The sequence below is a fragment of the Neolamprologus brichardi genome, unplaced genomic scaffold (assembly GCF_056152115.1).
Source record: "Neolamprologus brichardi isolate AB-2024 unplaced genomic scaffold, ASM5615211v1 NODE_ptg000031l+_length_7269946_cov_1, whole genome shotgun sequence".
NCBI lineage: Eukaryota > Metazoa > Chordata > Actinopteri > Cichliformes > Cichlidae > Neolamprologus > Neolamprologus brichardi.
In genome coordinates, this window is record NW_028270136.1 from 1,449,933 (window position 1) to 1,473,750 (window position 23,818).

The window sequence follows — 23,818 nt, forward strand, 5'->3', positions numbered from 1 at the left end:
TTTCCTTTTTGCTAAAGCATATAGTTAGGGCTGGACCAGGTGACCCTGAATCCTCCCTTAGTTGTGCTGCAATAGACGTAGGCTGCCAGGGATTCCCATGATGCATTGAGTTTTTCCTTTCCAGTCACCTTTCTCACTCACTATGTGTTAATAGACCTCTCTGCATTGAATCATATCTGCTATTAATCTCTGTCTCTCTTCCACAGCATGTCTTTATCCTGTCTTTCTTCTCTCACCCCAACCGGTCGCAGCAGATGGCCCCGCCCCTCCCTGAGCCTGGTTCTGCTGGAGGTTTCTTCCTGTTAAAAGGGAGTTTTTCCTTCCCACTGTCGCCAAAGTGCTTGCTCATAGGGGGTCATATGATTGTTGGGTTTTTCTCTATATCTATGAAGCGCCTTGAGGTGACCTTTGTTGTGATTTTGCGCTATATAAATAAAATTGAATTGAATTGAATTGAAGTCTTTGAGACTGAGACTGAAGAAGTCACTTGGATGAGTGACGAAATGTTTCTCCCACAAAACGCTACGTCCAGATGAACAGAATCAACTTTTGGAGATTTACGTTGGATGATTGAGAATGCATCAAGATGTAAATGAAGACAAAGGCACCAAAGGAAATGACAGATAAGAGAACATAAGCCAGAACTTACAACAAAAACCTCAAGAGACCTAAACAATCAAAACTAAACCATATAAAGTTTAAATTAAATCAACTTCATGCAAAGAATCATAAATCCAAAATAACTAATAAAAGCATGGTCAAAAACCTGGAACCAGGCAGCAACATCATGGGTTAGTTTACTGATGACTAATGACCAGTCAAGGTTTAATTCAGTGTTTTTCTTTTTAGCAGAAGTTGACAGTTTATTTAGAGATATATGGTCAATTCAGAGTTTTGCTTTGTTTTTTTTTTTAAAGTTTTTGATTTCCAGAGGATTATCTTTTTGGGAAATGGACTCTTTCTTATACAACGCTTTTATACTCGAGCAACACTTTGTATAACCTCATTCATACACATTTATCTACATAAGTGTTTTCTTTCATTTCTAATATTCACACACATTTGTACTCCAATGAATACATCAGAGAGCAACTTAGGGTTAGTACTCTCCAAAAGTTGATTCTGTTCATCTGGACGTAGCGTATTCTGGGAGAAACGTTTTGTCACTCATCCAAGTGACTTCTTCAGTCTCAGCTGACTGCAGGATTCCCCAATCTTATAAACAGGACATTTGCATAATGACTGAAACCAGCCCACTGAAGGAACAATGGGCTGTGAGGTCAGTTCCTTAATCATAATTATGCAAATTCTCATGACCATTGATCCACAACCACTGACCAAAACCCACTGATCAAAGACTACTGATCAATGGCCATGAGTACCATTCACAGAGAGTTGGGGAATGGCTGCAATCACAGCATTGTAAGATGGCGAAAGATGTACCCTTAGGCCCCTCCTCGATTCAGAGGAGGGGCCTAAGGGAGGGGCCTTTTCACGTAAATGGCCTCCTTGACTCCGCACTCAAACCAGCGTTCCTCCCTGTCTAGGATGTTACATCCTCATCATTGAAAGAGTGTCCACTGGCCTGTAGGTGTAAATAGACTGCAGAGTCCTGGCCTGACGAGGTGGCTCTTCCGTGTTGTGCCATCCGCTTCACCAGAGGTTGTTTGGTTTCCCCGATGTATAAATCCTGGCAATCCTCCTGGCACTTAACAGCGTACACTATGTTACTTTGTTTGCGTCGGAGGACCTGATCCTTGGGGTGGACCAATTTTTGGCGCAGCGTGTTTTGGGGTTTAAAAGCCACAGAGACCCGGTGTTTCGAAAAAATGCGTCTCAACTGCTCCGATACTCCTGACACATATGGGATCACTACAGGTTTTCGCTTGGGCAGCAGTTGTCCTTCTCTCTGGAGCTTTCTTTAGGTGCCTTTCCAGCTTTGACAAAAGTCCAGCTGGGATAACCACATTTACTCAGGGCCTTCTTGATGTGCTGTGCTTAGGGTTAGTACGTTGCTCAAGAATATTTGGACTGTGGACTGGAGCACTCAGGGACAGGGCTGCACTGGTAAACTGGCATACTGGGCATTTTCCTGGTGGGCACTTTTGGGCTGATAGGCCAGCCCAAAGGGCTGCTGCTCACCAGCCTTACAAGGACTTCATTTTCATCACTGACACTGAATTGCCCAATCAAATCTCTTAAGGTGACCAGCCCCTCCCCTACCTTCACTGTGCACTAGGGATGGGTATCAAAAAACGATTCTTGTTGAGAACCGGTTCCCACTGTTTCAATTCCTTGGAATTTTTTGCCATTTTTGCAAACGATTCCCTTATCGATTCCGGTCGACGTCACCATGTTGTGGAGCGTCATTTACCTGGCAGGAAACAGCGCCTAAGCGGCTTAAACGCTCAAAAGTTTGGTTATACTTTACGAGAACGGAAGACAACAGGGCAACTTGCAAGACTTGCAAAGTAGATATTTCATTTAAGGGAGGAAACACTACAAAAATGCAAAAGCATTTGCTCACAAAACACGTGATAACCTTAAATGAATGTTGTGTTTTTAATTCCGCTCCGGACTCGTGAATCTCAATCCAGTAGCAGCGGTAAAGTTTGCACGTCCTCTCCCGTTAATGCGGCAGGTAAATAATCAACTAACAGTGCATATTATGTTAGCGCGATCTGCCTTATTACAAAACCTGCCATTACTGTGCATTTAGATGACCATGATGAGAGAGACAGACAGAGTCTGGCTCAGATGCTGGCAGTTCTCACTGCAGTCTACCGGTAGTGTCTCCTTTCAGGCCAGGATAGATGAATGTCACCGAGCAGTGACTAAGTTTGTGGTCAAAGGCTTGCACCAATTTACCTCAGCAGATGCCCCCAATTTTCGGTAAGTGAATGTGTTTAATTGTAGGCAGGGACATTACTGGATATTCTTGTGTAATTGCTACAGAATAATTTATGTTATACTTTGTTATTGCTACAGAAGAATATTTATTTTATTATTTTACATTTACAATTTTTTCCCCCAGGGACCCTGTGACACCCCATTGAAGAGCCATAGGCTGGATCTCTAAAGATCACACTGCTGGGTTTGTAAGGCCATGTTACTCCTAAATTTCTATCTTGTTCAAAGAGAAGATAAAAAACAAAGTTCTAAGCTAATCGACCTTAGTGTCTTTTTTAAAAAAAAAAAAAAAAGAATCGATAAAGAATCGAATCGTTAAACAGAATCGAAAATGGAATCAGAATCGTGAAAATCTTATCAATACCCATCCCTACTGTGCACTGATGCAGCTTTTGGAATAATACTCAACTTTAGTGTGGAAGAAGTGGTGAAAAGGTGGAGATGGAAAGCTAAGAGACAACAATAAAAACAAACTAAAAATAGATGAAGCAAAATGTGTCAAATTAACCAACGTGTTAGCTGTCGGGGCTGCTGCATTGTGATCAGTAGTAACCAGGCCTCACAGTCACAGGAGGTTGCTGCTGCTAGCAGTGAGAGATTCAAGGTTTCATGTAAAATGAAGACCGAAGAACTAACCCCAAAACAACCTGATTAAAACTTGTTTCAAATTAAATCTATACAGAAATATGTGTAAGCATAATACACACACACACACACACCTATACGGGTTTCTATGTATTGCAAGGACACTTTTTCCAAACCAGCCCAGGTGGTGGACTATGGGGACACCACTTTCCGCTTGCCCCTGAGAGATGCTGAATACGTCAAAAAATCTGTTTTGAGCCACAGAGCACAGATCTCACTTCAAAGTTCCTATACACGCAACACAACTAGAGATATAAGAACCTGTTTTTTTGCAACCTTATCAGGACATAGATAATTAGGTGAGAAGCCCCGCCTATGAAAATATTAGACATTTTAACACCCAACAGGATTTGTAAGGACACTGGCTATACAACACACATACCTGTCACCAAAGTATATTATAGGGCCAAAAATGAATAAGTGGGACATGGCTAAACTCAAACACTACTACTGCATATTAAAATTAATAGTTAACAAAACGTGGTCTTATGACAAAAATCGAACATCACAAAACACAAAGACCTGAATTTGAGAACTAGCTCAATGCAATTTGCAAAGACAAACCTTATTCTTAGATTTGTATTGGAGCCATCACATATTTATAATGTGAATTCCCTATAGTCTTTATGAAATGTCTAATGCTCAAGTCAAAGCAATACAGGGATAAGAGTTCCAAAGGTAACTTTTCAACCATGAATTTACAGGTCTTCTCTGTTAAAGGCTAGCAATTAAAGGTTAGATTTCCTAGTTGGTATATTATGCATTTACATTAAGCACATATCTTCCTTAATTTGAGTTATACAACTGCTGATGAGAATTTGCTTTTAGGAACTTTTCCCCTCAGTATAAGAAAGCCTCACTGAAAGACAAATATTCAGTTCCAAAAGAAAAGGTTCCAGGGTTGTGTATCTTCAGAGTTCTTGAATTGGTAATAAGATACATGCTCAAGCACAGAAAAGGTGCTTTTCACACATCATGTTCCCTTTAAGTACGGTCTTTAGAGAAAAAAAAAAATTATATATATATATATATATATATATATATAAATAATAGCCAATCTGATGGTGAATACTCAAGTTTATTTCAACAAGAACACGTGCTTTTTGCAAACATGACATATATGTCAAACATCTGTGTATATATTTTTGTAACTTGATTAATCGTTTAGCGGCTGTTCCTTTTTTTTAGAGTTATGCCGCGGTTCCTGACGAAGTCTCTCACATTTTGAACAGAGCGACTGTCTAATACAGGACGTTCAGCATTTTTACACTGTTTGATTTCTGTCACAGTGGCTAGTTTCCCATTTGCAATGTGCCCACGGAAATGTCTCATGACTGCTGCAATCTCTTTGGGAGACCATGGACATTTTTGTCTCCTTCGAGGATTTTCCCCTTCTGCGCCATTTCCAGGGAATGCTACAAGGGGGAGAGAAAATAAGATCAGCTTACTTTTGATTTGTTAATTATTAAGTTATTATAAAGTTACTCTTCAAGAACAATATGGATGTAAACATCAAATCCATTTCATGGTACACATATCAAAAAGAAGTCCAGGCATTAACCACAGCATTTTTTAACTTGGTTTAAATAGCTGTGGGGCTTTAGATTTACACGGGGGTTTGGCTTTTTGCCATGTTAGATAAATACAGTGTCTTAAAAGCTATATTCTGATTAGAAGATCTAGCTCGTTCTTTCCTGCAAAAACATTAACTCAAAGAAAACTATTAAAGATAGAACTTCTAACTATGTGAATGCCACGGGACACCCAATTACAAAGTGACATTAGTTCCCATCCAGTTTCATCATGTCCTCCTTTATTGTCCTCTACTTCCAATCATGCAGAATCCAGGTTCAACCCATTACTTCAGCTTTGTCCTCTGATCTTTTCACTTAGTTTGTCAAGCAAATTATTCCTCATTTCCACCACTCTTATTCTCATGTGATTTTGTACTGTAACAGTAGCCCAGTTCAGACCTGGCATTATGACAAGTTCTGGGTGATCAGATACAACCAGCATTAATGAAAACTCTAAAGATATCCAGGATACTTTGAGGACTCATTCAAGATCCAGTGATGTAAGGCACACATTTGTTTCCATTCCTCTGAAAGTCAAAACAATCTGTTCCGAAGACAATGTAGGACAGTCTACTCTGATGTCATACTCAGCAAAACAAGATGACTCACATGAAACCTCTTTCTCATTTGATAAAAACCGTGAAACATGGGAGATTAAAAAACATTTGAGTCAGAAATAACTCGTGCAAAAAAATATTAGTTTAAAGATGTACACATTTACAGAATCACCAACACTGACAATAAACTCTCATATTGTCTCTTAAAATAAAAATAAAAAGATTTCAATCAAAAGGTGATCTAACATGCCAATGTAGTTTTCATATATGGTTTAAAAAGCAAGATAAGCAGTTTCCCATCTTTGTTTTCGAATAGTTATGAACATTTGAACTGTTAATCAGGCTTTTGAAGATGATTAATGGTAAGTATTAATATGCAATATTAGTATTTAAGCTGAGTTTACTGGAGCTTTAAGTGAGCCAACTTTCAAGTCGATGTGTACTGTAAACCTATGCAGACAGATCAGTATTTAAGGCTTTACTCTCACCATCCACTGGAGCACAACTTGGGCGTCATCAAGATATTACAAAATAGAGCAAAGACACAGCGGCCAGGGAAGCACAAGAACATGACATCAAGAAGGCCCCGAGTAAATGAGGTTATCCCAGCTGGACTTTTGTCAAACCTGGGAAGGCACCTAAAGAACGCTCCAGCCAATCCAGGAGCGAAGAAGGACAAGAACAGCTGATACGGATTTTCTTAAAAGATAACGTCTCTGTGGCTTTCAAATCCCAAAACTGAAATAAGAACCAAAATAAGAAAAGTATTCTAATGTTGAACCTGAGAAGAAAATTCCTCATGCCAACTTTAAGGTCATACTGGATATTAGTCATGAACTATGCAATGTTTGTAAAATTCTGGCATGTCATATTGACCAAACTTTCATATCAGATCTTGTCAAACACTGTTACAGAGATAACCATTTGCTAGTCTGTTGTTCAAAGAATCTGTTCAAAGGTGTCTTGATATTTTAAAATATTTTATTCTTGTGGTACCTCGTGATGTGCCTTCTCCAGCCGAGTCCACATCTGTAAATAGAAAAGTAAAACAAAAATATCACAAACAACATGAGTGGCTTGGTAATCATGGAAGAGCCATCAATATGCAGGGTGGTGGATAGTTATACCGTTTGAGGTGTTTGGAGGTTCCTCTACAGGTGGCATAGTACTCCTCCCTATAGTACAAGGAGTATTTTAGCTCAATATAGCAGTCACATTTTCTGTTCCTGTTTAGACTTTCCTTTAACACGAAAATAATTTTCACTAACAAGGAGAGAGGCACCCATAAATACAAGTAATCCTCAGGTCCATAGCTCAGTCCTAAAATGACTGAAGAAGTTTAAAGTTACATTGACCATTTCTTCAGCTGGCATATCAGTGAATTGTCATGATATATCTGCAGTACCAGTTAAAACTTTGGACACACCTGTTTATTCATTCTGAATTTGAATAAGCATTGTGTCTTTTCAAAGTAATCTTAACTGCATTTCCCAAAACTAGAAAGCATTTTACTAGAAATAAAACATAAAAGCCATCTACAAAGATGAAAGACATCAAAAATCCCGTCAAACACTGTTACAGAGATAACCATTTGCTAGTCTGTTGTTCAAAGATGTCTTAATATTTTAAAATATTTTATTCTTGTGGTACCTTGTGATGTGCCTTCTCCAGCCGAGTCCACATCTATAAATAGATAAGTAAAACAAAAATATCACAAACAATATGAGTGGCTTGGTAATCATGGAAGAGCCATCAATATGTAGGGTGATGGATAGTTATACCGTTTGAGGTGTTTGAAGGTTCCTCTACAGGTGGCATAGTACTCCTCCCTATAGTACAAGGAGTATTTTAGCTCAATATAGCAGTCACATTTTCTGTTCCTGTTTAGACTTTCCTTTAACAAGACAATGATTTTCACTAACAAGGAGAGAGGCATCCATAAATACAAGTAATCCTCAGGTCCATAGCTCAGTCCTAAAATGACTGAGGTCGCCAGTCTCCCACAGGACTAACACAGAGAAAAACAACTATATGCAATCACATTCACATCAATGGGCAATTTAGAGTGACCAATTAACCTAACCCCAGTTTCTTTGGACTGTGCGAGGAAGCTGAAGTATGCCGAGAGAACCCACGCAAACATGGAGAAAACAACTCCATGTTTGCGGACCCTGGACCGATGAACTCAGGACCGTCTTGCTGTGAGGCAACAGTGCTAACCACTATGCTAACGTCCCGCCTTATCGACTGGGCAGCCAAGTCCAATAAGTGCACTTGCTGGGGTTAGGATAAGCGGAAGAGATGTTCTCGGCATACCTTGTAAAAATGTAAACACAATACTCCAACAGTCCAGTTATAAGACAATCATCATCAGTGGGCACACTGTAGGAAGTGGGTAATACTGTCAGAGGTCCCTGGAGGTACCTCAACAAATTGCCTAGTTCCCTTTTCTGTAGTTGAATAGTGTAGCTCAATATTAATGCTCTGTTGCGTTGTGGTTGATTCATTTACACACATCTCTGGCTGGATATCTGTAGCATCACAACACAAAACTATCAATGTAAGTACTATTACATTTTTTGTACTGATCTGGTTAGACCTTTCTTTAGTGACATTATTTGACAGACATCAATCTTTATGACTATGTCAAGAATAGCTTAAGCAGTGTATTAACCTCAGCCCAAAACAAATTAAGACATTTTCAATACTTAAGACTTACAGTGCACATATAATCCTTACTACTACCTTTTAAATAACTATACCTGAAACATCTCACAATATTGCATTCAACTGAATACTACATAAATATGAGTTGTTTGTTGGTGCATTTACCCATTTTTGTTTGTGCTGGTGGGTATTCTTTGTCAGCCTCGCCGTCTTCACTCTCACCAGAGTCTGTCAAGTCTAGGTTATCTGACAAAAAAATATGTTAAGCAGCATCTTGATGCATTCTCAATCATCCAGGTAAGTAAATCTCCAAGAGTTGATTCTGTTCATCTGGACATAGCGTTTTGTGGGAAAAACGTTTCGTCACTCATCCAAGTGACTTCTTCAGTCTCAGCTTACTGCAGGTTTCCCCAATCTTATAAACAGTACATTTGCATAATGACTGAAACCAGCCCACTGAAGGAACAATGGGCTGGGAGGTCAGTTCCTTAATCTTAATTATGCAAATTCTCATGAATATTGATCAACAACCACTGACCAAAACCCACTGATCAAAGACCACTGATCAATAGCCATGAGTACCATACACATAGAGTTGGGGAATGGCTGCAATCACAGCACTGTAAGATGGCCTTAGGCCCCCTCCTTGATTATGAATCGAGGCATTCTGAATGCATCAAGACGTTTTAACCCACTTTGGCAAGGACGGCCTGAAGCTTGTACGTCAGTATGAGCAAACAGCACGTAAGATGGTGGATTACAGGAACCACCTGAGATTCAGCCTCAGATGCAGACAAAACCGGATTACTCCTAAAAGTCTGCAAATGAGCTCTTCGTTAAAGGCTTCCGGGCAACAAAAATCCTCCAGAAGGCACAGCATCAGTTGCTTAATGAACGGGTGAGGCAAACAAATTTTACCATGGACATGCTAAAATCTCAAGAGGAGCGGATCCAACAGAGACTGACAATGCTTCTAGATGAGAATACTCTTAAAAAGGTGTTTGACTTTACTGAGAAGGCTCGTCTAGCACAGCACAAGAAGTCTAAGACCAGGCAACAAAGGAAGTTTGACTTACTTGTTGTACGTCGGAAACCACGGCAAAATACGGAGAGTGTCCTCAGTGACCAGAAGAGACAAGGATGCGACACAGAGGATGTGGACAAGTGGGTGAAGAATTTGTCTGACAGACAGCTCACCGAAACAGAGAAAAACATCCTTGCTCAAGGGCTGAATTTTGCTGTCACACCGGGACAAATCCCGCTAGTGGAGCTGATCACAGCCACAGAAACAGCAATTCGTAACAACAATATTGCAGAAATGGAAGCATAGCAACTACAGACGAAAGTTTTGGCCTGTCTCAGCAATGCAAAGCCCCCAGCATCCAAAATCACCATGGAGAGGAAGGTGCTCCACCTGGAGACTCTGTTGTCCTGCTGGGAGACTTCAATGCTCACGTGGGTAACGACAGCAAGACTTGGAGGGGCGTGATTGGGAGGAACGGCCTCCCTGATCTGAACCCGAGCGGTGTTTTGTTATTGGACTTCTGTGCAAATCACAGTTTGGCCATAACAAACACCTTGTTCGAACATAAGAGTGTCCACAAGTGCACGTGGCACCAGGACGCTCTAGGCCGCAGATCGATGATTGATTTTGTAATCGTATCACCAGACCTGCGAACATATGTTCTGGACACTCAGGTAAAGAGAGGGGCTGAGCTGTCAACTGATCACCACCTGGTGGTGAGTTGGATCAGGTGGCAGGAGAGGACGCTGGACAGAACCGGTGCACCTAAACGCTAGGGGTGCAACGATACTCGTATCGATATTGAACCGTTTGATACAGTGCTTTCGGTTCGGTACGCATATGTATCGAACAATACAACATTTTTAATTTATTTTATCAACTTCCCTTCTGACGATGCTGTCTGTGTTGAGCGCTCAGTGGATCTGCGCTCGACAGTGCAGCCTAGGCGGAGTAGTCGAACGCAGATTCACTGAGCGCAGGGCAAGCTAGCGAGACAGAAGCTAAGCTCGTTGCAACATGGCAAATTGAACCTCCCCCACCCTCATTCAGATCTGGCGTTTGGAACTATTTTGGTTTTCATGTGAAGTATGACCCTGAAGGTAAGCGCGTCATGGATTAAAGTAAAACAGTATGTTGGATGTGCCAGCAATGCTCAATTACATGGGTGGGAACTAGTGTGTTAGCGCAGTTAGCTCGTTGTGTTGGCCGTCCAGCCCCACGCACAAGGCAATCCGCAGTAGCTCGTTAACGGAGGTGTTGTGTCGTTAACCTCATTTCAGATTAACGCTGACAGCACTAGTGGGAACACAACGAATATGACTGCACATTTACTCCGACATCATCCTAGTGCAAAGACAAGTGGAAGCAGACAAAAACAACAAGCACGCATGCTACAAACTTTACCCGAGTCATTTAGACAGCCGTTAGCACATGATTCTCCTTATGGGGACCTGATATATTTAATATGGTGCTGAGAATATAGCCCAGAAGAAGCGTATAGTATAGCTTTTATTTTGGAAAGAGCCATTTCTCTGTAATAAACTCTCTTTTCCAAAGATGAGTGATTCCTCAATCAGATACAGGGCTCGCAAAATATATGTCAATGCTTTTGCATTCTTTCAGAAATGTAGCTGGGTAATTATGTCATTGGCATCGGTGAGCCACTGTCAATATGTGACATATTGAAATTGCGTTTGAATTTGCGCTTGTTTTTTGCTTTCACTTTGCAATCGTGCGAACTGCGTATACAGAGCGACAGCACTGATTGGTGAGTGATGATAATTTGCGCACCAATTCCTCTGACATCTTATCAATCGTTAGCTTACTATGCAAACATGACAAGTGAAATCTCCCGCAGCAAGCTTAAACATGTGAGAAGTTGATCGCGCAGAGAATCGCTGAGCGTTATGTGAGTGCATGTGTAAAAGCAGCAGGATATATATTTTAGTTCTGCTGAGCCAAATAAGACAGGTCAGCGTGAAGAAGTGACAGCCAAACAAAGCTTACCACAAAACGGAAAAGTTATGACAAATCAGACTATAAGGCAAAAAGAAAGTGCAGCTTTATGGTTTCATGGACAAAAGAATTTCTGTGGCTGCAATATGACGAGCTAAATAACCAGGGCTGCACATAAGTGGTCCGCAGGTGCGCATTCGCTGTCAAAATAAAAAACGCGCACAAGATAAGAAGTTGCAACGCGTGTTTGCGTACATAGGATTTTCTGGAGGAGGACAGACATTTGTTTAGAACTCTTAAAGATGTTGAAGAAGCAAAATCCTTTAAGCAATTACTTTGGTGTTCCTTCACCTCCAAAGAAATGGAGTCTGAACCACAAAAGAAGCGCGTATTCTCAGAAAAGTGGTTGCAGGAGGTGAGCTGGCTTCAAACAAATGATGAACGCACAGAGATGTGGTGCAGAATGTGCCGTGAAAATTTAATAAATGACAAATTAATAAAAAGGCATGAACATTTTTTTTGTATCGAAAAAATATCGAACCGTGACACCAAAGTACCAAAACCGTGAATTTTGTGTATCGTTGCACCCCTACTAAACGCGTAGTGAGGGTGTGTTCTGGGAACGTCTAGCAGAGGCCCCAGTCCGCAAGATCTTCAACGCACACCTCTGGCAGAGCTTCAACAGCATTCCGAGGGAGACTGGGGACATTGAGTCCGAATGGACCATGATCAGCGTCTCCATTGCCGAAGCTGCTGCATTGAGCTGCGGCCGCAAGGTGGTTGGTGCCTGCCGTGGTGGTAATCACCTAACCAAATGGTGCACACCAGAGGTGAAAGGAGCCACCAGGCTGAAGAAGGAGTCCTATCAGGCTTGGTTAGCCTGTGGGACTCCGGAGGCAGTCGACAGGTATCAACAGGCCAAGCGGAATGCGGCTCGGGCAGTGGCTGAAGCAAAAACTCGGGTGTGGGAGGAGTTCGGGGAGGCCATGGAAAAAGACTTTCGGACTGCCTCGAAGAGATTCTGGCAAATCGTCAGGCGTCTCAGGAGGGGAATGCGGTGCTCTACCTGCGCTGTGTATAGTGCTGGCAGAGCGCTGCTGACGTCGACTGAGAAAATTGTCAGGCGGTGGAAGGAATACTTCGAGGACATCCTTAATCCCACTGACACGTCTTCCGAGGAGGAAGCAGAGTCTGGGGATGAGGGGAATGACCTACCAATTTCCGGGGGCGAGGTCACTGAGGCAGTTAAACAACTCCTTGGTGGCAGAGCCCCTGGTGTTGATGTGGTCCGCCCCGAGTTCCTGAAGGCTCTGGACGTTGTAGGGCTGTCCTGGTTGACACGCCTCTACAATGTTGCGTGGAGATCAGGGGCAGTACCCCTGGACTGGCAGACCGGGGTGGTGGTCCCCATCTTTAAGAAGGGAGACCGGAGTGTGTGTTCCAACTACAGGGGGCTCACACTCCTCAGCCTCCCTAGGAAAGTCTATGCCAGGGTGCTGGAAAGGAGAGTTCGTCTGCTAGTCGAACCTCGGACACAGGAGGAACAATGCGGTTTTCGTCCTGGTCGCAGAACACTGGACCAGCTCTTTATCCTCTCAAGGATACTTGAGGGTGCATGGGAGTTTGCCCAACCAGTCTACGTGTGTTTTGTGGACTTGGAGAAGGCATTCGACCAAGTCCCTCAGGGTGTCCTGTGGGAGGTGTTGCGGGAGTATGGTGTATCAGGCCGATTATTACGGGCCAGTCGATCCCTATACAACCGTTGCCAGAGCTTGGTTCGCGTTGCTGGCAGTAAGTCGGACTCGTTCCCGGTGGGTGATGGGCTCCGCCAGGGCTGCCCTTTGTCACCGGTTTTGTTCATAATTCTTATGGACAGGATTTCTAGGCGCAGCCAAGAAGTGGAGGGCTTTCACTTTGGTGGCCTCAGAATCTCAAGTCTGCTTTTTGCGGATGATGTGGTTCTGTTGGCTTCATCGGGTGAGGGCCTCCAGCTCGCAATGGAACGGTTCGCAGCCGAGGGTGAAGCAGCGGGAATGAGGATCAGCACCTCCAAATCTGAGGCCATGGTTCTCAGCCGGAAAAGGGTGGAGTGCCCACTCCGGGTCGGGGATGAGTTCCTGCCCCAAGTGGAGGAGTTCAAGTATCTCGGGGTCTTGTTCACGAGTGATGGGAGAAGGGAGCCGGAGATTGACAGACGGATTGGGGCTGCGGCTGCAGTGATGCGGACGCTTCACCGGTCCGTCGTGGTGAAGAGGGTGACCGAAAGAACGAGATTGCGGACACAAGCAGCAGAAATGAGCTTCCTCCGAAGGGTGGCTGGCCTCTCCCTCAGATATAGGGTGAGAAGTTCGGCCATCCGGGAGGGGCTCAGAGTAGAGCCGCTGCTGCTCCACATTGAAAGGTGCCAGCTGAGGTGGTACGGGCATCTGACAAGGATGCCTCCTGGGCGCCTCCTGGGCGCCTCCTGGGCGAGGTGTTCCGGGCATGTCCCACCGGGAGGAGGCCCCGGGGCAGGCCAGGACACGCTGGAGAGATTATATCTCTCGGCTGGCCTGGGGACGCCTTGGTGTTCCCCCGGATAAGCTGGAGGAGGTGGCTGGGGAGAGGGAGGTCTGGGCCTCTGCTTAGGCTGCTGCCCCTGCGACCCGGCCTCGGATAAAGCGGATGAAGATGGATGGATGGACGGGTGAGAGATGTCATTACGGAGGCAGATGAAACCATGGTCTTGTACGACGTTACATCTCTCTTCACTTGCATCCCAGTCACGGAAGCATTGAAGGTAGTCCGTAAGAGATTATGACACCAACCTCAGCAACAGGACCACTCTCAGCATCGACCAAGTGTGTTTGCTTTTGGAACTGTGTCTTCATTCCACCTACTTCACATACAAGGGTCAGTTCTACAGGCAGAAACATGGGTGTGCCATGGGCTCCCCAGTTTCACCCATCGTGGCCAATTTGTACATGGAAGAAGTGGAAAAGAGGGCTTTGCTATCCTACCCTGGAACACCACCAATCCATTGGTTCAGGTATGTGGATGACACCTGGGTGAAAATCAAATCTCAGGACGTACCACAATTCACGGATCACATTAACTCTGTGGACCGACACATGAAATTCACCAGGGAGGCTATGAAAAGTGGCAGGTTAGCTTTCTTAGACTGAGATTTCCATCAGTAATGGGGGACATCTAAAAGCTGACGTGTACCGTAAACCTACACATACGGATCAGTATTTAAGGTTTGACTCTCATCATCCACTGGAGCACAAACTGGGTGTCATTAGGAGCGAACACCATCCCCACTGACACAGCGGCCAAGGAGGCAGAAGAACATCACATCAGGAAGGCCCTGAGTAAATGTGGTTATCCCAGCTGGACTTTTGTCAAAGCTGGGACGGCTCCTAAAGAAAGCTCCAGCCAATCCAGGAGAGAAGGACAACTGCTGCCCAAACGAAAACCTGTAGTGATCCCATATGTGTCAGGAGTATCGGAGCAGTTGAGACGCATTTTATCTAAACACTGGGTCTCTGTGGCTTTCAAACCCCAAAACACTGCGCCAAAAACTAGTCCACCCCAAGGATCGGGTCCCCCGACACAAACAGAGTAAAATAGTGTACGCTGTTAAGTGCCAGGAGGATTGCCAGGATTTATACATCGGGGAAACCAAACAACCTCTGGCGAAGCGCATGGCACAACACAGAAGAGCTCTCTGTGAATGGTATTCATGGCCATTGATCAGTGGTCTTTGATCAGTGGGTTTTGGTCAGTGGTTGCTGATCAATGGTCGTGAGAATTTGCATAATTAAGATTAAGGACTGACCTCCAAGCCCATTGTTCCTTCAGTGGGCTGGTTTCAGTCATTATGCAAATGTACTGTTTATAAGATTGAAACCTGCAGTCAGCAGAGACTGAAGAAGTCACTTGGATGAGTGACGAAACATTTCTCCCACAAAACACTATGTCCAGATGAACAGAATCAACTTCAGCTATGTCCAGATGAACAGAATCAACTTTTTGGAGATGTTAAACAGCAGGTACAAACATTCCTTGTTTCTCTTAACAGCTTTAATGTAAAAGTAAGGTTATTAAATATATTGTGTTAAGAACACTCAAAAGCTTAAAAACTAGACACCTTAAAATACTATCTACTTAGAAATACCTTCAATTTCAATCTCTTCCAATGTTTTGCCTTGGAGATTTCCAAGGGTCCCTTTCTCCATGGCAAGTAGTAGTTTTGATATTTTTGCCAGCTGGGTTGTAGCCTCTGGAAGTCTGTAAAATTCTCTGTGGACACGGATATCATGGCCTAGAAAGTCAGCAACTTGGTCAAGCTCGTGATTTTTTAGGTTCAAGACGTGTGACAAAGTTGCAACATGCTTGCGTAGCTGTGTTGACCTAAGGAGTTCGGGACTTTGTGCACCACAGTCATTTGCATAAATCCTGAGACAGTCCTGTCCTCTGTAAGGAGTCAAACAGTTGGGTCTTGCAAAGAGGAAGGGGTTTTCTTCCGGGACTCCACACTCTAGTCTTCTGCTTATGAGCTGCGTTAGGGCTTCAACCATGTCTGGTGATAACAGTACAGCAACCTGCTCATCAACTTCAAAGGAGGACGATGCCATGGGCACATCACCTTGAGAACGGTCAGGGTGCTCTGAAAACTTGTGCAAGCAAACACAAAAGTACATTAACATCCATTCAACACAGATACGTTGAGACTATACAATACAGTTATGAAGGTACACTGGTTATTGACATAAATGAGGTAAATGTAATGAAGTAATATTGAGTGAAAATTAATTCTCCAGTGTGAACCAACATGACACTCGGCAGTATCCACACACAGTCCTCATAATGTAGGTATCTTACATTAACCAACACTATAGGACTTGTGTCTAACACCCTCACTATCAACATCCAAACAACTCGGCTGTGTTCTTGTTGCAATAATAACACCACCAGAAAATTAGTCACCTGCTCATCAACTTCAAAGGAGGACGATGCCATGGGCACAGCAGCTTGAGGACGGCCAGGGTGCTCTGAAACCTTGTGCAAGCAAACACAAAAGTACATTAACATCCATTCAACACAGATATGTTGAGACTATACAATACAGTTATGAAGGTACACTGGTTATTGACATAAATGAGGTAAATGTAATGAAGTAATATTGAGTGAAAATTAATTCTCCAGTGTGAACCAACATGACTCTCGGCAGTATCCACACACAGTCCTCATAATAATGTACCTGAAAGCTTCATACACTGCAGGGTCTCTGTTACACACAGACTTGAGAGCCCATCTTTCAATAGACTTACGCATCCAAAACACACACAGTCCTCATAATGTAGGTATCTTACATTAACCAACACTATAGGACTTGTGTCTAACACCCTCACTATCAACATCCACACAACTCGGCTGTGTTCTTGTTGCAATAATAACAACACCAGAAAATTAGTCACCTGCTCATCAACTTCAAAGGAGGACGATGCCATGGGCACAGCAGCTTGAGGACGGCCAGGGTGCTCTGAAACCTTGTGCAAGCAAACACAAAAGTACATTAACATCCATTCAACACAGATATGTTGAGACTATACAATACAGTTATGAAGGTACACTGGTTATTGACATAAATGAGGTAAATGTAATGAAGTAATATTGAGTGAAAATTAATTCTCCAGTGTGAACCAACATGACTCTCGGCAGTATCCACACACAGTCCTCATAATAATGTACCTGAAAGCTTCATACACTGCAGGGTCTCTGTTACACACAGACTTGAGAGCCCATCTTTCAATAGACTTACGCATCCAAAACACACACAGTCCTCATAATGTAGGTATCTTACATTAACCAACACTATAGGACTTGTGTCTAAAACCCTCACTATCAACATCCAAACAACTCGGCTGTGTTCTTGTTGCAATAATAACAACACCAGAAAATTAGTCACCTGCTCATCAACTTCAAAGGAGGACAATGCCATGGGCACAGCAGCTTGAGGACGGCCAGGGTGCTCTGAAACCTTGTGCAAGCAAACACAAAAGTACATTAACATCCATTCAACACAGATACGTTGAGACTATACAATACAATTATGAAGGTACACTGGTTATTGACATAAATGAGGTAAATGTAATGAATTAATATTGAGTGAAAATTAATTCTCCAGTGTGAACCAACATGACACTCGGCAGTATCCACACACAGTCCTCATAATGTAGGTATCTTACATTAACCAACACTATAGGACTTGTGTCTAACACCCTCACTATCAACATCCACACAACTCGGCTGTGTTCTTGTTGCAATAATAACAACACCAGAAAATTAGTCACCTGCTCATCAACTTCAAAGGAGGACGATGCCATGGGCACAGCAGCTTGAGAACGGTCAGGGTGCTCTGAAACCTTGTGCAAGCAAACACAAAAGTACATTAACATCCATTCAACACAGATACGTTGAGACTATACAATACAATTATGAAGGTACACTGGTTATTGACATAAATGAGGTAAATGTAATGAAGTAATATTGAGTGAAAATTAATTCTCCAGTGTGAACCAACATGACTCTCGGCAGTATCCACACACAGTCCTCATAATAATGTACCTGAAAGCTTCATACACTGCAGGGCCTCTGTTACACACAGACTTGAGAGCCCATCTTTCAATAGACTTACGCATCCAAAACACACACAGTCCTCATAATGTAGGTATCTTACATTAACCAACACTATAGGACTTGTGTCTAACACCCTCACTATCAACATCCACACAACTCGGCTGTGTTCTTGTTGCAATAATAACAACACCAGAAAATTAGTCACCTGCTCATCAACTTCAAAGGAGGACGATGCCATGGGCACAGCAGCTTGAGGACGGCCAGGGTGCTCTGAAACCTTGTGCAAGCAAACACAAAAGTACATTAACATCCATTCAACACAGATACGTTGAGACTATACAATACAATTATGAAGGTACACTGGTTATTGACATAAATGAGGTAAATGTAATGAAGTAATATTGAGTGAAAATTAATTCTCCAGTGTGAACCAACATGACACTCGGCAGTATCCACACACAGTCCTCATAATGTAGGTATCTTACATTAACCAACACTATAGGACTTGTGTCTAACACCCTCACTATCAACATCCAAACAACTCGGCTGTGTTCTTGTTGCAATAATAACAACACCAGAAAATTAGTCACCTGCTCATCAACTTCAAAGGAGGACGATGCCATGGGCACAGCAGCTTGAGAACGGTCAGGGTGCTCTGAAACCTTGTGCAAGCAAACACAAAAGTACATTAACATCCATTCAACACAGATACGTTGAGACTATACAATACAATTATGAAGGTACACTGGTTATTGACATAAATGAGGTAAATGTAATGAAGTAATATTGAGTGAAAATTAATTCTCCAGTGTGAACCAACATGACTCTCGGCAGTATCCACACACAGTCCTCATAATAATGTACCTGAAAGCTTCATACACTGCAGGGCCTCTGTTACACACAGACTTGAGAGCCCATCTTTCAATAGACTTACGCATCCAAAACACACACAGTCCTCATAATGTAGGTATCTTACATTAACCAACACTATAGGACTTGTGTCTAACACCCTCACTATCAACATCCACACAACTCGGCTGTGTTCTTGTTGCAATAATAACAACACCAGAAAATTAGTCACCTGCTCATCAACTTCAAAGGAGGACGATGCCATGGGCACAGCAGCTTGAGGACGGCCAGGGTGCTCTGAAACCTTGTGCAAGCAAACACAAAAGTACATTAACATCCATTCAACACAGATACGTTGAGACTATACAATACAGTTATGAAGGTACACTGGTTATTGACATAAATGAGGTAAATGTAATGAATTAATATTGAGTGAAAATTAATTCTCCAGTGTGAACCAACATGACACTCGGCAGTATCCACACACAGTCCTCATAATGTAGGTATCTTACATTAACCAACACTATAGGACTTGTGTCTAACACCCTCACTATCAACATCCAAACAACTCGGCTGTGTTCTTGTTGCAATAATAACACCACCAGAAAATTAGTCACCTGCTCATCAACTTCAAAGGAGGACGATGCCATGGGCACAGCAGCTTGAGAACGGTCAGGGTGCTCTGAAACCTTGTGCAAGCAAACACAAAAGTACATTAACATCCATTCAACACAGATACGTTGAGACTATACAATACAATTATGAAGGTACACTGGTTATTGACATAAATGAGGTAAATGTAATGAAGTAATATTGAGTGAAAATTAATTCTCCAGTGTGAACCAACATGACTCTCGGCAGTATCCACACACAGTCCTCATAATAATGTACCTGAAAGCTTCATACACTGCAGGGTCTCTGTTACACACAGACTTGAGAGCCCATCTTTCAATAGACTTACGCATCCAAAACACACACAGTCCTCCTAATGTAGGTATCTTACATTAACCAACACTATAGGACTTGTGTCTAAAACCCTCACTATCAACATCCAAACAACTCGGCTGTGTTCTTGTTGCAATAACAACAACACCAGAAAATTAGTCACCTGCTCATCAACTTCAAAGGAGGACGATGCCATGGGCACAGCAGCTTGAGGACGGCCAGGGTGCTCTGAAACCTTGTGCAAGCAAACACAAAAGTACATTAACATCCATTCAACACAGATACGTTGAGAATATACAATACAATTATGAAGGTACACTGGTTATTGACATAAATGAGGTAAATGTAATGAATTAATATTGAGTGAAAATTAATTCTCCAGTGTGAACCAACATGACACTCGGCAGTATCCACACACAGTCCTCATAATGTAGGTATCTTACATTAACCAACACTATAGGACTTGTGTCTAACACCCTCACTATCAACATCCAAACAACTCGGCTGTGTTCTTGTTGCAATAATAACACCACCAGAAAATTAGTCACCTGCTCATCAACTTCAAAGGAGGACGATGCCATGGGCACAGCAGCTTGAGGACGGCCAGGGTGCTCTGAAACCTTGTGCAAGCAAACACAAAAGTACATTAACATCCATTCAACACAGATACGTTGAGAATATACAATACAATTATGAAGGTACACTGGTTATTGACATAAATGAGGTAAATGTAATGAATTAATATTGAGTGAAAATTAATTCTCCAGTGTGAACCAACATGACACTCGGCAGTATCCACACACAGTCCTCATAATGTAGGTATCTTACATTAACCAACACTATAGGACTTGTGTCTAACACCCTCACTATCAACATCCAAACAACTCGGCTGTGTTCTTGTTGCAATAATAACAACACCAGAAAATTAGTCACCTGCTCATCAACTTCAAAGGAGGACGATGCCATGGGCACATCAGCTTGAGAACGGTCAGGGTGCTCTGAAACCTTGTGCAAGCAAACAGAAAAGTACATTAACATCCATTCAACACAGATAAGTTGAGACTATACAATACTACACTACACTACGGTAAATGTAAATATAATATATACCTTTACTCTCCATGGCCAGTCAGAGTCACCGTAGTTGTATGTTATTGCTTCCCCCGGCTTGATGTCTTTTATGGCAAATAAACAGAGATGAGGCTTTCCATTTACTGTGATTGTCCTCATTTTGCTGTTTGGGCTCACGTGATCGTCATTCACCAGTCTGCCCAAGGAGCCATCCTCTCTGGCTGCATCAATGCTGAGATAACAAAAAATGTAAGACACAAAATTACACAAGGTTTATAAAAAGGCTGAACAATTTGATTACATTTTTAATTATATGGATTTGTAACAAGCTAGCAGTTTGTCTTAATGTGGTCGTCACAACTTTTGCAAAAAGTAGGCTGAAAAATGAATTATTTTAATTTACATACCACAATTGTTGTCCATTGTACCTGAATTCAAAAAGAAAAACCTTTAAGGCGTCATGGTACAATCTTGTTCTGTTTTCATATTCCTTCTTGGTTACAACGTCTCCGCGATATTCCAGAAGGAAGTCTCCTTTGTTATAGTTGCACCTACTAAACACTCCTCGACCTTACAAAGAAAATAGAAAATGTCAACATGGGTCTACTACAATGGTTAAACTTATGACTGTGCCAAAAATCCTCAACAAGTATCCTAGTACCTCACCTTTTACTGAATTTATGAATTTCACTTCAAATCCATCTTTGTCCTGCCCCAAAGATGAAAATTTTACTGCTTCATCTTTTGGTTTAATTTTTGCTCTCGGGGGCCTCATTGCAATACACTGTCTCAGAAAAAGAAAAAAAAATAGTACAATTTATTTAATATTTCAGGAAAATAGTTGATAATGAAAACTGATCTTTCACAGGAGGTGTCTTTAACCCTCTGGAGTCAATGGTATAATCGGCTGTTTTTGACTACTTTTGATTTAATTGTTTTATCGGCTCATGTTCATTTATCCACCACAATAGGAAATGAGATTGTTGGGTTTTTCTCTGCATCTATGAAGCGCCTTGAGGCGACTTTTGTTGTGATTTGGCGCTATATAAATAAAATTGAATTGAGAGGCAATAATGTATCTATGTTTTGTTTTTTAAGAAAATACCGTTTTTATATTTTCCTGCACTAAACTTGACGACAGTTTTCAGGAAAAAGCGTAAATTGTGTATCATAACTCTGGTTTTACTTGGCCTATCAACACATTTTTAAAAACTGTTATATACGCATGTTGCTGATACACCGTAAATTGGTCATATAATCTGCACTCCAGAGAGTTAAATGTTAGCTACCTCGGTTATCTGAAATGTCTCATTAATAGCGTGTCACCTATATTTCAGCGTTGCTTAAAATCTGGAGACAGTGGGATGGATGAATAAATAATAACATCTCAGTAATTTCAAATGTTACAGTTTAACTAAAAAGGTGTGTGTTAGACTAGGTATTTAACCTTGACTAATTAAATACACAACCGCGTGTCATCAAAAAAGCTAGCTTTAGCATGAGAATTACATTGAAATACAAAACTCAATCAAGGAATATACACCAAAGAAAAATCTCAACAAAACTAAATCTGACCAGTTGCTGGGCTACAAAGCTGGCAAAATTCGAAAGTTTAAAGTTTAAAGTTACCTGTTGGCTTCTCCACACCAGCGTCGGTATCGGTACTCCTCAACTCGAAGTCACGAAGTGAGGGGGAGGGGTGAAAAACAGCTCATTGGCTAAAAAGTGGTCAGGTGATGAGAGTTCTGACTTTTTTATGGAATTTCAGTGAAACATTTACAGTGACGAAGGACTGAGTTTTATTGCATTTGTTTGTTTATAGGAAATTCCTCTTTTAAAAAGTATTTAGTTATTTATTTGAGGCAAAGGTACACTACAAGGGAATACATGTTTCCTCACACACCACCAGCCGAGGTCCACCACTGAAGCAATGGTTTTACACTTGCATCTGCATATGTTAAACAAATCTGAGATTCAACCAACAACATAGTGTGACATATTTTAGATCCTTATGTTAAACCAGCATGTATCAAGATGTGGCTTTCTTCGGAAAAATGTATTTAATTATTATATTTTTGTTCTGATCTTTTGTTTGAAGATACAGAAGGTGCATCCTGAAACCAATGAATTTATCACTAGCAATTATGGACAGTTTGAGAAACCAAACATTGTTTTGTTTAGCAGTACAGAATAAATGAGATCATATGATATGACTAAAAAAATCTGAAACTAATAAATCCTATGGAAATTATACAGTGTAAAATTGGCTCTGTTTACAATATAGAACAAGCAGAACAAAACCTTAAAGAAACATGCCATTTTCCTGCATTAGTTATTAGTTATAACAACAAACTTGACAGATTAAATGCAAAACATGTATGTTAGGTTGAATAGATATGATAATTTGATAGTAGTTATTGAGTGAGTAGTTGTTTGGCTGTGTGTTATAGACAGGGGTGCACATAACTGGTACGCAGGTACGAATGCGTGACAAAAATTAGGAATGCGTAGTGACACTTTGCGTACTTGACTGTCTCATTTAATCTTATATGTGTTGCTTGTCACCAGCTAAATGTCCAAAAAAACAACAGACATTAAGCAGCTTCTTTGGTGTGCCACCACTAGCTAAGAAACACCAACCAGAGCCAGAGAAAAGACTTTTTTCAGAAAAGTGGCTCCAAGATGTGCCGTGGCTTGAAGCTAACAATCACATCCACATCTAGCAGACAAATCAGGTGTGTTTTTTAAAGGCTCAAAGAATTTTAACCATCCTTTATTTGACAAACATGAAAAAAAGTAAGGTGTCACGGTTCTGGGTCATTTTGACCCAGCATTTTGAGTTCTTGTGTTTTGGTTTAATTTTGGATTGTATTCTGATTCTTGTGCTTTGTTGATTATTAGTAGAATTCTATGTTTTTGTTTATTCTTGTTAAGGGATTAGTTCTTAGGTTTTGTGTCTCATGTTTAGTGTAGATTTGTTCTGGTGCCCTCCTGTA

General features: G+C 41.7%; 2 protein-coding genes across 4 annotated transcripts; both read right to left on the reverse strand.

Annotated features, from left to right (window-relative positions):
* Positions 1 to 4,614: 4,614 nt before the first annotated feature.
* LOC148094666 (uncharacterized) lies at positions 4,615 to 16,024 on the reverse strand. 3 transcript variants are annotated; one of them, XM_087837335.1, is made up of 7 exons: positions 15,493 to 16,024; positions 8,519 to 8,599; positions 7,468 to 7,515; positions 7,337 to 7,369; positions 6,814 to 6,861; positions 6,683 to 6,715; positions 4,615 to 4,970 (listed from the first exon to the last, which is right to left on the reverse strand). In XM_087837335.1, exons 1-7 carry the CDS (start codon positions 16,022 to 16,024, stop codon positions 4,720 to 4,722), a joined length of 1,026 nt encoding a protein of 341 aa, XP_087693461.1. In that variant the 3' UTR covers positions 4,615 to 4,719. The 3 variants fall into 3 exon arrangements, with proteins under 3 accessions (XP_087693461.1, XP_087693462.1, XP_087693463.1); XM_087837336.1 differs by lacking the exons at positions 7,337 to 7,369; positions 7,468 to 7,515; XM_087837337.1 differs by lacking the exons at positions 6,814 to 6,861; positions 7,337 to 7,369.
* Positions 16,025 to 16,564: 540 nt separating this feature from the next.
* On the reverse strand, positions 16,565 to 22,472 carry LOC148094667 (N-lysine methyltransferase KMT5A-B-like). The gene is made up of 6 exons (XM_087837338.1): positions 22,452 to 22,472; positions 21,489 to 21,606; positions 21,230 to 21,392; positions 20,862 to 21,054; positions 19,424 to 19,495; positions 16,565 to 16,867 (listed from the first exon to the last, which is right to left on the reverse strand). Exons 2-6 carry the CDS (start codon positions 21,595 to 21,597, stop codon positions 16,565 to 16,567), a joined length of 840 nt encoding a protein of 279 aa, XP_087693464.1. The 5' UTR covers positions 21,598 to 21,606; positions 22,452 to 22,472.
* Positions 22,473 to 23,818: the final 1,346 nt, after the last annotated feature.